Source organism: Mustela nivalis (assembly GCF_964662115.1).
Source record: "Mustela nivalis genome assembly, chromosome: 13".
Taxonomy (NCBI): Eukaryota; Metazoa; Chordata; class Mammalia; order Carnivora; family Mustelidae; genus Mustela; species Mustela nivalis.
Genome location: NC_139032.1, coordinates 64,130,064 through 64,144,639, shown reverse-complemented (window position 1 = coordinate 64,144,639; position 14,576 = coordinate 64,130,064). Strand labels below are relative to the sequence as shown.

The following is a 14,576-nucleotide window of genomic DNA, read 5'->3' as shown; positions in this document are numbered from 1 at the left end:
AAGAAGGATAACACTCACTCATAAGTCAACTTGACTTACGTTCTTGGAAATACCGTCTGGGAGTCACACATTTACATGGCCTCTCACTGTGATGAGAAATGGATAATATAAAATCAATAAAGTCTGCCGGCATTTTTCAGAATGTCTTACCATGAACATGAAAATAAAATCAAGACTTCATTGTTGTTACTTAAAAAAAAAATCCTAAAATCTCTTTAGAAAATGAATCACTCAGAAATTGGGCAACATTATGCTGAGGTAGCTTATACAAAGTGGAGAGCTCTGAGCCTGCAGATTATTCCTTCTTGTAACAGAATGCATCTTTCTCATGCTGCGCTTTTCTGACCGACACTATCCCCTGAGCCATCTAAGCAAGCAGATCAGGTTGAAAAATCTTTGAAAAGACGCAACCTTGGTTCAAAGGCGCCTTCCTGTAGTGAGGTCAGGAAGACTGGGATTCTAATACCAGCGCTGACAGGTACAGCACTGCCTTCGGGTCGTCCCAGCTTCCCTGGACTGTCTCAGGAACAACCAGATTTCCTTGGTGAAAGCAGGGGGGCACCGCATCTGGGATGAATAGACTTTCAGCATTCTTTCTTTCCTTGCCTGCTTACCCAACGTCATCAGTCAGACAGCATTCAGAAGATGCACGTGAACGTTTGAGTGTGGAAATGTAAACCACTTTAGGCCAGAATGAGATGAGAGATCAGGCAAAGTTTTATTTAGCAGAGGTAAGCTTTTTTCCTAAAAATGACTAACTTTTTATTGACCACTTAAATATGGGCAGGCTGAAAACCAAGGTAGCTTGTTAGGCAACCAGTTGTGTTTGCAAGTGCTCTAATAATTTCAAGAATTTTTAAATTTTGCCTACACACACCCACAGACCCCCTCCTCACACTTACTCACCCACTCACTCACTCACGTACTCCCCCATGGAAGGATCTACCCATCATGCCTCTAGAAAGGCTTATTTGAGCAGACACGGAATTAAAAGGTATAAACATTCCTTGAGTTCACTTGATCGTGACTCTTCTAATACTTTTGCCCAGTGGATGAAGCTTAAAACAAACAACATGAGCCAGAATACATTTTGTGATAATTTTTTTTCTTCTCTTTAGAAAAAAAAAATATGTACAAAAAAAAGCTAAGAAGAGCCAACATGGAAGGTGTCAAGAAAACATTCTGATAGGTACAGACAAGGGAGCTCCTTCTCTCAAAGGAGTTACACATTAGTTATTACCATGCTAGAAAAATGAGATGCAGTTAAAATTCTAAAACAATTAAAAGCCACAAAGTCAAGCTGTTGCTCTGGGGCTCTAGGTTGTAGATGCTCTGATACCCTTTCTGTAAAATAATACTGTGCAAAGTGTAAAATATTCATTTTCATATAAAGTCCATACAATGTGAGATATAAAACTGTTGAGTTGACAGGGGAGACTGGTACAGGTTGCTTTTTGGAAGGAAGGCTGCAGTGTCACTTGCCAGCCCAAGGACATGGTTCCAGAAAGACCTTGAATCTCTGAGCTAGGAGAAACCATTATTGAAGAGGGACCCATGTAGCCCCAACACCCCTCAAATCCAGGAGTCTCTGCCACTTGTTTATGGAAGTAAGTGACTTCATTAATAGATTGCTTTACCTTAGAATACAAAACAGATTAAGAGACAAGGACAAAAAGTTCTTTTTGAAAGAAACATTTCTTTCTGAGCAATTGATTTTGAGATTCACCATTAGCCAACATCATCCTCCCTGCAACTCAAAAGTTAACTTTCATTAAAATTCAAAAGTTCTGGAGGAGGCAGTAAGTACAGTAATAAAGGGTTAAAGTGGACTGTTATATTCATTTTATTTCTGTGCCTATAAAACTGAGAAAAGAAGGTTCGTGTACAAATTTCACAAAACAACATCAATCATTGAATCAATGTGGTTCTTCAATGCACACTGGAACAAGGAGAAAATTTCGTTGGTTTAAAATTCTGGCATAAATATATTAAAGCTGACCAAAAAAACAAAACAAAACAAAACAAAAAAAAAACGAGGGCAAGCTACATCACTTCCTCATACCAAAAAATGTACAAAACATTAGCCTCTAACTAGATAAACATAATACTTGTCTTCACAGTTTGACATCGAGTAACTGTGTGTCTTGAAGTATTGAATTGGAGGGTGATTAAAAAAAAACAGCTTGTGACACCTCAGCTGTCTCAGGTGACTTCGGTCATGGAGGCAGAGTGATTCTGCAAAGACAAGCAGATGCAGACTCAGCGTGGGCTGACTGACTTATGTGCACACTCACTCTTCCTAGGCTGTGCCCTTGCGCTCTTGTCTCCCGGCTTTGCACAGGCTGTTCCCTCTCCCTGAAATGCTCTTCCAGGGCCCCTTAAATTGTCACCTCCTCTATTACATCTTCCCTGATACATTTTTTAAAAATTTATTTATTTATTTACTTATTTATTTAAATTTAAGTAATCTCTACACCCCATGTGGGACTGGAACTCATCACCCCGAGAACAAGAGTCGAATGCTTTACCGACTAAGCCAGTCTGGTGCCCCTAAACCTTCCCTGATTTTTCAACCAAAATAGAATAATTTGTTCAACTAAACTTTGTCTCTATAGAACTATCTTATATTATATTTATTTGGTTATATTCTAATAAGAACATCTAAGGATCGCAAAGTAAATTTCCCTGTATCCCACATTTTTAATGTGTTCTAATGTTTGAAAAATTTCTTTATGATTTATTCTTTGAGTCATGAGCTATATAGAAATGAGTTTAATATTTTCAAATGTGTAGGGTTTTTGTTTTTAGATGTAGATATCTTTGAATTTTTTTTCTAGAGAATGTAATCTGTGATACTGACACTGTACAATTTCTTGAGACTTCTCTGTGGTTTATTTTCATGTTTCATGTGTTTTGAGGGCTCTATACAATGCACATTAGATCTACCTTACTAATCATCTGTGTCTTCACCGTATTTTGTTTGCTTATTAATTAGAAATGTGTTACAATCTATACTATGATTGTAGATTTGTCTTTTTTCCTTGTAACTCTACCAATTTTTGCATATACACCACGTTTATACAACCCCTACCTCTTCTTTATATAACTTATATATACAGGACCCCCTTTTTGCAGACCCAACACTTCCTCTTGCTTGAACTTAAAACCCCTAGTCCGTGGGGATGGGAAATAAAAGAAACTGTGGTGTTAGATCTGATTGATTATTATGGGGGTTTCTTGATTTCTGTTTGTTTTTAGGACACTAGAGACTTAGAGTATATTCCTGAGAGCTCAACTACATATTTTAGAAATGGAGTATTTTATTTTTCAAAGTACTTTTATCTGCTGTATTTGTGAGAACTAGAGCTTGATGCATTTCTTGCCACAGTGTGAAAAATAACTTTTCCTTTTGTGTTTTTACTTTTATAAGACGCTTCCTTTTTGAAAAAAACTTCTGGGGTCAATACTTTGGTCATTTATTTGTGTATAAGATTCTAGTTGAGACTAAGTGGTAAAGATGAAGTAATCCAACAGTTGAAGGTAACTAAATGGGTGAATTTGGGCAGATCTCTTTTAACTTTCCAGGTCTTTTTTTCTATTTAATACAAATTTCTATCACAAGTTTCAAATTAAGGGGGCCATTTGATTCCTCTGGGAATATTTTCTTAAATATAAATTATTTTACTTCAGAATTGCTGAATTAGAACTTCTTGGAGTAAGGTTCCAGGAATCTGGGCATCAGCATAAATTGGATTCTTTTTCTGCTGAAGAAAAAAAATGGCTCCCCCTCCCCAAATCTGAAGACATTGAGAAACTTTATACCAACCCAGAGTAGGTTAATATAACCGTTTCCTCTTTAACTTCATTTCTTTGTTAATACAAACTATGTTTGACAGGTCCACGATTGCTCAACACTAAGGGTGACTGCTTGGGTACATGTAGGCACAGGGGTGCCGAATATGGATCATTCCACACCTGTCTCTTTAGGATCAAAATCACTCTGTGGGTTCCTGGGATGGGGCCTCCGTGAGATCACACTCACTCTATAGGACCACAAAATCATGCTTTGGAAACCTGACCATTTCTGGTTTGTTGGATTCTGTAATTACTTATCTTTTGGTTTTTCTTCAGTACTTGGGAAAGATCTTGGAAAATGTACCTTGTCTCAATCAACTATGCTACGGGGAAATCACAGGAGACAAATATGCAAATCTGAGTTGATGTTTTAGGGAGGAAGAAAAAGCACTGGAGCCGGGGAGGCTCCATGTGGCAAAAGAGAAAGAAAGGTTTTGGGAGGAAGAAAAGTTGGGTGAGTGACCAGGTCCCCTCTCTATCCAGTCTTCTTGAAGTATCTTGAACAGTGGGATGGATTTCACATGTATGAATGCATGTTCTGAAGAAAGGTTCATATGTTCTCTCAGACCCCCAAAGTTCTTCCTGGGAAGATGGTTCTATCCCAGAAATTACAAAGGAGCCAGCTTCTAATAGAAAACCTAGGTGTCTAGGTGTCTCACAGAGAGTTCTTGCCCCCAGGAGAAAATACAGGTATATTTATTTTGGAAGAGTGGTAGCTCAGTTCAAACACACACATCCCTACTGCATATTTCCTTTGAATGCTAAGAGATGCCGATTTCCAAATGGAATTTTCCTTGAAGGGAATGCCAGGCTGGGGGTATCATACATTGAGTTGGAACTTTAAGACTTAGATGGGCCTGTTTTAATTTTGACTTGGTGACCTTGGGCATGTTTCTTAAATTCCTTGTGCTTCACTTACTTCATCTACAAAACAGAATTAACATTAGCAATTGCAGAATTGTTGTGAGGACTCAATGTGATCGCTTGCAATAAATGCTAATTTTCTTTTCTTGGCCAACAAATAAAGAATATAATCATCCTAACTACATGTAGAAACATTTGATATTAAAAGCAGCTGCTTTGTTACTTGAGTCTTCTACAGTTGGTGTGGAAGGCATCACTTGAGAAGTAATCTCTCTATCCAGCATCCTGTAGCTTTGCTTTGCCTGGCCTACAGAAGTCCTGGTATTCCTTATTAATTTCTATTTTCTTTGGAGATTCAGATAATGACTGCCCATGGTCTGATTTTAGGTTCTTGGTTTTGTCTGAAGTGTTTAGTTCAGGTTTTGGTTCTGGCTTGCCTCTATCCATCAAACATTTGTTTCACACCTAGTGAATGCCAGGAAATATGGACAGTACATAAGATATGGTTCACAGCATTCAGATCCTCAAAGATCTCCAAGTTCTTGGGGGGAGGGGCAGATAAGAAGGGACACTTTGGCCTCCATTGGGCAAGACAATCACATGAAGGGCTGTGTATTCAGAAAAGACCTCATTGTTAACCAGATAGGGTGATAGACATGGAAATAAAGATACATGGACAGATTTGAAAGAAGTTCAACTATGGCCTGTAGTGAATAATAACATATAGTTGAAGGAATCTTTTATCTATCTTGTGGAAGATCAGTTTTTGAAACTCTGTTTGGCACTTTATTTTTCAAGGTAAGTGGAACCCCCCAAAATATGGCCTAGATGTCTCTGTGATCTGGATGGTCAACTATTAATTGTTCTGAGGGAGAAGGCAGAAGTCTGGAGGTGGTTTCCAACAGAGGGTAGTGCCTGAGCAATGTGTGCAGAAGGCTGGGGTGAAAGGTGGTGTCCTCAAACCAGGATGTTCAAGGCAAAGTAGGCAGCATTTAAAAGAACACAGACATTGCCATGTTTGTGGAACTCAGTAAATATTTGTTTGCTTTTAAAACTCACCTTTGACTTCAGTTGCTTCACCTCAAAAGTAGGGGGAACCACTCTGATCTTATCAGGTACAGTAATATAATTTGATAGGGAAGACCAGAGAGAGTCTGTCTCACGGTCTCATTGCAAGGGATCACTTTATCATTCAACCCTCATCAACAGGCCAAATATCAATAAACCAGTAAGACATTTTTCAGTATGTTCTTTCTCATTAAACCAAGTCAAAAATTTCACCTTAATACAGGTTAAGGGAAAACAAACAAAATACTTGGCACTGGGTTTAATGGAGGGCTCAACCTTACCCAAATAGAAATGGCTTTACTGTTTTGTTTTTCTTATTAATAAAATTAGAAAGACTTCATTAAATGTGAAAGGAAATAGGACCGTTCATCTCAGAGAGATGTTTGATAAAAGGGAAAAATACTATTTTGTACTCTATGAAGTACATGATAATCCTAATGGGAGGTGATTTCCTTCTCCATTGTACTGTCTATAAAAACGGTTTTGTAAGAATATAAGTATAAAGGAGGTTTCAAGATAAATAGATTATTACAGAAGAACATTTTAGCAGGACTCAGCCAACTGAGTCAGTTGGCTGACTCAGTTGGCTGAGTCCTGCTAAAAGCAGTGAAAAGGCAGTAAAAACCCTGTTTTGTTATTGGTTATTCTTATTCTCTGACTGCTTAAAGAACCACTCAACTCAGCTCTCCCACTGGCAAGGGATGCGGCCTTGGGCGAGTTAAATGAACATTGCCATTTTCAGACCCCCGTTTTATCTGTGAAATGGGAATTCTCCTATCAATTCAAAAGGTGTTTGTTCAAATAAGGATGTATTTGTGAAGCACCTAGCAACCGACTGAGGCAAAAATAAGTAAGTAGGGTTGCATTGAATTTTTTGATTGTGGTCATCAAAATGGATCCCAAAGAATACTTCGTCATCATCTTTTGAAAGTGCTTCTAGTCTACATCTATCACTGAATATAATAAAAACTTTCTCTTTCCAAATACTGTCCAGTTACTTAATCAAATTGACCTCTCTCATAATTGGTATGAATTTCCTAAATATGGTATTATGTAGTCGGTCAAGGTGTCTTGAAGTAGCTGGGGTTTAAGTTAGACATGCCTAAGGACTTCCTGAGGATTCATGATTGCCAAGCCCCAGACTAACTGAGAGAAACCTGAAGTTCTTGGAGGCTTTACCTTAGATTTTTGTTAGTGCTGAGTGGATTCAGTGGTATTCGCCTGCTTCTAGTAGAGGAACTGATTCATTTACCTCCCAAGCTAATAGGCCTCAAGCCTGTGGGTTTGGTTTGCTAAAACTACTTTACTATACCTGTGCACTTAAGGTTTCCAGAGGGCTTTCTATCCTTGGAAAAGCCATGAGGGGTACTCCGCGGGGATCCTCAGGTTTGGGTTTGGAAGGAGATCCTTGTGTTCCTTTAAAGTTATGGACCACACACATGCCCTGCAGGGGGAGGGGACAAAAGACCAGGGTCAGACTGCAGCCATCAATGCCTGGCCCTCTCGAAGGGTGGCAGGCCTTTCCCCTAGAATGTCTTTGCCACCGTGACGTTTTTTCCCTTTGAGCCAGTGGGTAGGGACCACACAAAGACCTTGGGCACAATCTAGGTGGTTGCTGAGCACCTCTAAGGGCTGAAGAACCATCTGACCAATCACCATGAGGTCAGTGATAATCAACCTTCCCCATTAAGCCTGTTTCCCCACCTGTAAAATGGAAATAACAACACCTCTTTCATAGATCTGTAGTGATTAAAAGACACAATGAGTGTAAACTACCTCATAATAACAGCTGACATTTACTGAGGGCCACTCCATGGCTGGCATTGTGCTGAGAATTTTCCCTTCCTGCATGTAACCCACCCAACGATCTTACAAGGGAGGTACGATTATCATCTCCAACTTAGGCAAGGAGGCATGGTGACGTTAGATAACTTGTCCAAGGTCACAGAGAGATTTTAACTCCATAGCCTCTCGATCATACCACCATACTCTCCTGCCTCTTCACAAGTGCCAAACTCATGGCAAATCATCAGCGGGAGCTAGTCTTCACCTCCTGCCCGAGATGATCGTCCTTAAATTATGTGACTACTGTTTGCTTGAGATTAAATAATGCAGCGGCACATTTCCTCTATTGCTTCCATTAAAATACTCTCCCTCTAAACTACTACTCACTTTTCTTTATTTCCTACTTAGGCCCCCTTCATAACGGAGTCTGTCTTTACCACCTTCTCTGTTTCTTTTGCCCTCATAGAGTTTATCTGTCTCTTTCTGTGCTCTCTCTCCCCTTGTTTGAATCTTTGTTTCTATATCCAGTATTCCTGAATCTTTCTTTAAAGGAAATTTTAGCTTTTTAAAAAAGATCTTTTTTATTTATTTGAGAGAGAGAGACAGAGATAACGAGAGAGAGCACAAGCAGGGAGAAGCACGTTTCCTGGGAGCAGAGAGCTCAATGGGGGCTCAATCCCAGGACCTTGAGATCATGACCCAAGCCAAAGGCAGACACTTAATCGACTGAGCCACACAATCACCCAGTATCTTTTGAATCTTTCCTGTCACTCTTCAAACCCAGCAGAACATTTATGTAAATACTCTCTACTTGGCTTTCTTCCGCCCCACTCTCCAGGTCTGATTAAACCGCCTCCATTAAAGACATGGGAGAAATGGGAAGTCTAGGAGCTCTGGAGCTGGGAAGACCCAGGTCAGATTTATGGCTTTCTTGGTTGAGTGGTCATTGGGCAAGTTACTTATTTTTGAGCCTAACTTTCCTCATCTATAAAATGAGGATAAGAATATAATTAGGCTTGTCCTGCGAGCACGTGACTTGGTGTATACAAAGGGTAGAACATGTAGTGTGACTGCTCACTTAATAGTCCCCTCCCCTCCATTTCCTCTTCACAGAAAACACAAAACAAGAATGCACGTAGGCTGCAGTTCTTGGACTCTTCTTTCCCTGTGTCCTCTCCAAGTCTCCAGTTTGGAGAGCTTCTAGTCTCCTCTAAGACCCATTTCCAAGCTCAGTGTGAGTACACGTGAGGTGTGTATGTGGGCACACACAGAAAATAGTGGGAGATTGTGGGGTCTCTCTCCTGCCAGAGCGATTCAGTAGCAGTTCTGGGTCTTACATAAAGACTGTGGGAAAGAAAAAAAAAGTCTGATATTTTCCATCCACTGGAAGCCAGTAACAGAGCAAACAGTAACTGAGCAGTAGGAAACAGGGCTGCAAGTTACTCAGAAAAATCGAGTTTAATACCAAAGCAGAATTTGTATATGGCTCCTTAGAAAATGCAAAGGATTTCCCAGATTCATCCCATAAAACCTTAGGCAGTAGCTTGGGACAGTGAGCACTGCTCTTTCTCTCTAGCTGGGGATGCTGGCTCCAGGACTGAGGGGCAGCAGAACTGTTTGGCTTTTGAGACCAAGCCTTCATTTTTGAACTGCTTATCTGTCTTTGAGAACCATCTCTTCTCTTGAAGCCTCCTATACTCTTTCCTTCTTTTAAAGAGCAGTCATTGGAAAATACTCCTTAGGGGATATCAACATCTGAGGACTGTCTCAGCTCTGTTTTTCCTACAGCTTCATACAGACCATTTGCACTGAAGTCCTCTGTCTTTTACTTTAGAAAGAAAGCTTGGATCCATTAAAAATAATTTTGAATTAAAATGGAGCTTCCTAATCTCCCCAGGGAGATCGGTGTTCTGACTAAATGTAAGCATTTTCTGTAACTCAGCAGGTAAAAAAATTGGAAAACTCCAAGTTAAAGATGGGGAGAGGCATATGTCTATTTTGTACATTAAGTAGTGCAAGGAGGAAGGATAGGACAAGAAAGAATTAGGTCCCAGGACTGTGAAGTGCATCTATGTGCAATGCCAGTATTTTTTTTTTTTTAAAGATTTTATTTATTTATTTGACAGGCAGAGATCACAAGTAGGTAGAGAGGCAGGCAGAAAGAGAGGAAGCAGGCTCCATGCTGAGCAGAGAGCCTGATGCGGGGCTCGATCCCAGGACCCTGGGATCTTGACCTGAGTCGAAGGCAGAGGCTTTAACCCACTGAGCCACCCAGGCACCCCGTGATGCCAGTCTTAATGGAGGCTTTGGACCAGAGTAGGCAGGAGGTAGGAGGGGCATTAAGGCTGTGATGGCTTTTGCGTTTTAGGGATAGTTTGTTGAATATGACCAGAGGACTCATTTTCTGCACAACATATGACTCTCCAAGCCCACTGATTTACTATAAATCCTCCTGGTATATTTTAAATCCCTGAAGAGTATTTAAAAATTATACTTCTGTGGTATGCCCACAAAACAAAATATTCCACAGCAAGAAAGAGAAGTGAATTATTGCTACATGTTATAATAGATGAATCTCAAAATAATTATGCCAGGTGAAAGATAGCAAAAAACAAATATATATATACATATATATATCTATCTATATGGATATAGGTTTGGGTGCCTTTGTGGCTCAGTCAGTTAAGTGGCTACCAGAGAGTAGTCCTCTCTGCCTACTTGTGGTCTCTATTTGTCAAATAAATAAATAAAATCTTTTAAAAAATTTTATCAAATTGTACACTTTTTGTGCCATTTATGATCTGCCTAGCATGCTTCAATAAAATTGTAATAAGACAAAAACAATAAAAATTAACCTCTTCACTTCCAATCCAACTCGGATGAAAAGATTTCCTAGCTGAGCAGGTGGCAAGGTCCCCATCTATTTGAAGAACTAAAATTATTGGAAATGTCAAGAGATGGAGAAAACTGTATTACCCCAAACTCTTCTCCAGAAAGGTTATTATATGTAGTTGAGAAGCCAACTGGAGTGGAAACAAGTTGCCCAAGAGCCACGTTTAGATGGTAATAGAAGCCTTTTAGAAAATCTGGGTGTGGCTAGAGGAGGGTTTTCTTTCTTTCTTTCTTTTTTTTTTTTTAAGATTTTATTTATTTATTTGACAGAGAGATCATGAGTAGGCAGAGAGGCAGGCAGAGAGAGAGAGGAGGAAGCAGGCTCCCTGCTGAGCAGAGAGCCCAATGTGGGACTTGATCCCAGGACTCTGAGATCATGACCTGAGCCGAAGGCAGAGGCTTAACCCACTGAGCCACCCAGGCGCACTAGAAGAGGGTTTTCATAGTGCCTTTTTTTTTTTTTTTTTTTTTTTTTTTTTTTTTTAATAGTGCTGAGTGGGATATGCAAGTATGGACCAGAGCTGAACTTCTGGGGTGCCTACGAAGGGGCTGTCCTACTTCCACCCATGGTCTTTGTTTTCCGTTCTTCCCTCAAGCAACACTTAGCCTCTGCTCTCAATACCTACTGCACAAATATCTAAAGAACAATGCTCTGTGGATTTCTGGATGGCTCAGTCGTTAAGCATCTGCCTTCTGCTCAGGTCATGATCCCAGGGTCCTGGGATGGAGCCCTGTGTGTTGGGCTCCCTGCTCCATGGGGAAGCCTGCTGTTCCCTCTCCCACTCCCCCTGTTTGTGTTCCTTCTCTTGCTATCTCTCTCTCTGTGTCATAAATAAATAAAATCTTAAAAAAAAAAAGAACACTGCTTTGAATTACTAGTCTGCCAGGCCTCACTTCTTAGCCCAGGAGGGGCTGGAGAAAGGGGGACAAGCCACTGGCCCCAGGCATTCCTCTTCCTGACCGCCATGGGGAATATGCAATCAGATTCCTGGAAGAAAATGTACTTTAGAAGTCCTTTTTGTGGCAATAGGATGCCTAGTCCTTAGGGGGAAAAATGGCAATTTACGAGGCTGGGGCATGGACTTGCTCCGGGTCTGGCTAATCCGACTCGCCGTGACCCTGGACAGACTTTCGGGGGAAACAGAAGGAGGGAAGCCAACCTACCAGAAACAGGGCTACAGCGGTGCCCAGGATGAAGCCGGCAATCACGTCGGAGCCGTGGTTCCGGTACTCGGAGACCCGATTGAGGCCCGTCAGGAAGGCTGAGCAGAGGGTCCCCAGGCACAGCACGGGTTTGGCCAGACGACTGCTCTTTGTCTTGATTGTGCTTGTGATGTACATCTGGAACAGGATGGGGACCTGTGAGTGCGAGGCAGCCTGTGCGGGGCGCAAACCCACACACGCGTACACACACGCGCAAACGGAGGTGAACAGGGCCGTGCCAAGGCGGGCGTGCTGACTGCTTGAACATCCCACCAAGTCACTTAGGTTAGAATCTGGGTCGGAAACCAGTGCAGCAAGAACTACACACAGCCACACATGTGTGGTGTTGCTCTGTGTTCTAGGGGCCCATAAACCCGCTGCAGAATAAAGATCAGCTTTAGAACAGGCACCTTTTATGCAACAAATTCAAGATTCACTTGGGGGGTATTGGGAAACCCATATCGAATCTCAGAGACCAAATTAACCTTCTGTGAGAATGAATTTTATGGAAGAGAAGACCAGGTAGGCGAGTGGCCATACATTTCCCTTTTGGTGTCCCCCACAGTTCTAGCTGATTCTTCACACTTGTAGGCAAGAAATATGAAAGCATTGACTGGTTAGTAGATTGACGGAAATAGAATTTCGGATGAGTGCGTCACACAAACAGATTTTAGCTGCGCTGGGAAATGGATTCTCACAGTCCTTGGAACAGCTGTGATGGGCTCTGTCCGTGCATTTACTCTGGCGTGCTTTAAAATACCGAGTCTTTCTAAGGGTTCCACAACATCTGAAAGATTGGGAAGATCTGACCTGAGGAAAGGATGATGCAATTTATGATACCTGAGATGTAGACTGTTCTTGTTCATTGTGGGGAGTCGGGCAAGACTCTTCAAGTTTCAGAGGCTCGGTTCTTAAATGTATGTCTTGTGGGCTAGAGCCTCTTCCAAAGAAGTTGTTAATCACCTTTGGTAATGGTTACAAGAAGCCACTAGAGGGCATTACTGATCCATCCCATAATTTCTTTAAAAATTTGACAAGTGAGTTTGCAATTCTGAGAAATAGTTCGCTAATACTCATGGTCTCTAGTGTATTTTTATGGCCTGAGCACAGACAAGTTCAAATGAATACATTCTACAATATGACCATGGAAACTTAATTTCCTAAGTTTACTGTTCACAACAGTGGTGTGAATACAGGCAGACAGGATCCTCTATTACTGGTGACAGATGTGCTATGGAAAACTGTGGTCCGATCAGCTACACAAATGAGAACACATCATGACACCATTCTGACCCTGTATAGGAAACGTTACTTAACACCCATACCAGGTATGTTTAACTTGAGTATTTAATATTTTTGTGGTGTTTTGTTTTGTTTAGGTATACACTTTATAAATCCTTCCTATAAGATTACAAACTATCAAGAGCATGGGCTTATGGTTAGTATTCTTCACAGTATTAACCAGTACTTAGGACATCCTTGTTGAGTAATTTCTGAAAGTCCTTCACACATAGTAGGGGCTCAAAAGGAGTTCACACAGTTGGAATCTTGTATCAGGGTTTATCTGATTATAGTCCATCTGTGGGCATGATTTGGATTGGATTATATCTGAATCCTCGAAAACAAGTGCTACAGCAGCATCTTTTCTGAGTGAACAGACTTCTTTTTACTCAAAAGAAATTTATATCTCATCTGATGAGACCGTTATTATGAGTAACAGATTAATTTTTATAGTGGTATTACACAAATTTCACACAGCAATGACCTGAGTTGGATCAATATACAGAAAAGGGTTCAAGAGTACATTGCTTCATATAAAATTTGGTTCTAGATAATTCCAAACAAATGGATATTTTGAAAGTGGAAAAATATGCTGACTGCCTGAGAGGATATTTTTTGTTTAAAAAATATGTGGCCTGCCAATTGATTGATCGATCAATCGATCGATCTATCATAAAGCAAAGAAGTCTTACAAGCTACAACTGATCTGTTTTGTAAGTTGAGGGTTCTCTATTATCTACATGCATGTTTCCTTAATGAGCGGCAACTGAAATAATTTTTATCACATACTCATTAAAAGGTAGACCTAAAAGGAATAACTAGGAAAGCTCATTTTGGGTGATTCATCCTACAGATGTGATCCTGTGAGCTCGACACAAAGGAACCATTGTTTTAAAGAGAATATTCAGCAATTTATTTTACACTGTGCTCAATAGTCCGGACGTGTAGTCAGTCACCTTCTCTCCACCCTGAATTTGTCTCCAGGGATGTCAGAGACATCCCATCAGAGGCAAGCTCTCAGCAGAGAGCACAGTTACTCTCCCTGGAGACTGTGGGAACCTGCTCCCCTGGGGGTAGGGTGAGTCTTGCTCAGAACCTCTGGGAAGAATGGATTATCTTAAGGGGGTCTTTCTTCTGCTTTCTTTTTTTTTTTTCCCTTTCATTGAGAATCACTAGACTAGTCATTCCTGGAACGTAAGTTCAAGTAGGGAAAAGGTGTGTTTTTGACCAATAGTTGCTCTTCCACAGGTAAAGGCAAGGGGTACCCAGCTTTTGAGCTGATCCCTTCTTTACTTGCTTCCATACACTCCTGGTTCTAAGGAAGCACAGGCCAGAGAAAGGGGAGATGAAGTCAACCCAAAATGGACACAATGAAAGAGGAGGAAAAGAAAAGGGACACCAATTGTTTCGTCTTGTATTTTAAGACACGAGACACATTTCAGGTTTTTTCGGTAATGAAAGCAAAAAGTGTAAAGAGAATGTTACACCCTAGCGGGGGCAGTCGAACCCTGTCTGATTTGTAGAGCAGCGAGAAGTGAACTTTTGGGTGTTGGGGCTCATGTAGTATTGTCCATATATTCTGGCTAAATAAAGAGGAAGAGTGTCAGGGGGAGCAGAGGGAAACTGTG

The 14,576-nt window shown here is 40.8% G+C and overlaps 1 protein-coding gene across 2 annotated transcripts in view; it reads right to left on the bottom strand.

Moving 5' to 3' along the window:
- Positions 1–1,084: 1,084 nt before the first annotated feature.
- PLPPR1 (phospholipid phosphatase related 1) overlaps positions 1,085–14,576 on the bottom strand; it is a 254,231-nt gene continuing 240,739 nt past the window's right edge. For both annotated transcript variants that reach the window (XM_082696793.1, XM_082696794.1), the window contains 3 exons: positions 11,629–11,805; positions 7,100–7,231; positions 1,085–2,235 (listed from right to left, as the gene is read on the bottom strand). In XM_082696793.1, the coding sequence (XP_082552919.1) occupies positions 2,203–2,235; positions 7,100–7,231; positions 11,629–11,805 (342 nt within the window). In that variant the 3' untranslated portion in view covers positions 1,085–2,202. The remainder of the gene's footprint in view (positions 2,236–7,099; positions 7,232–11,628; positions 11,806–14,576) is intronic.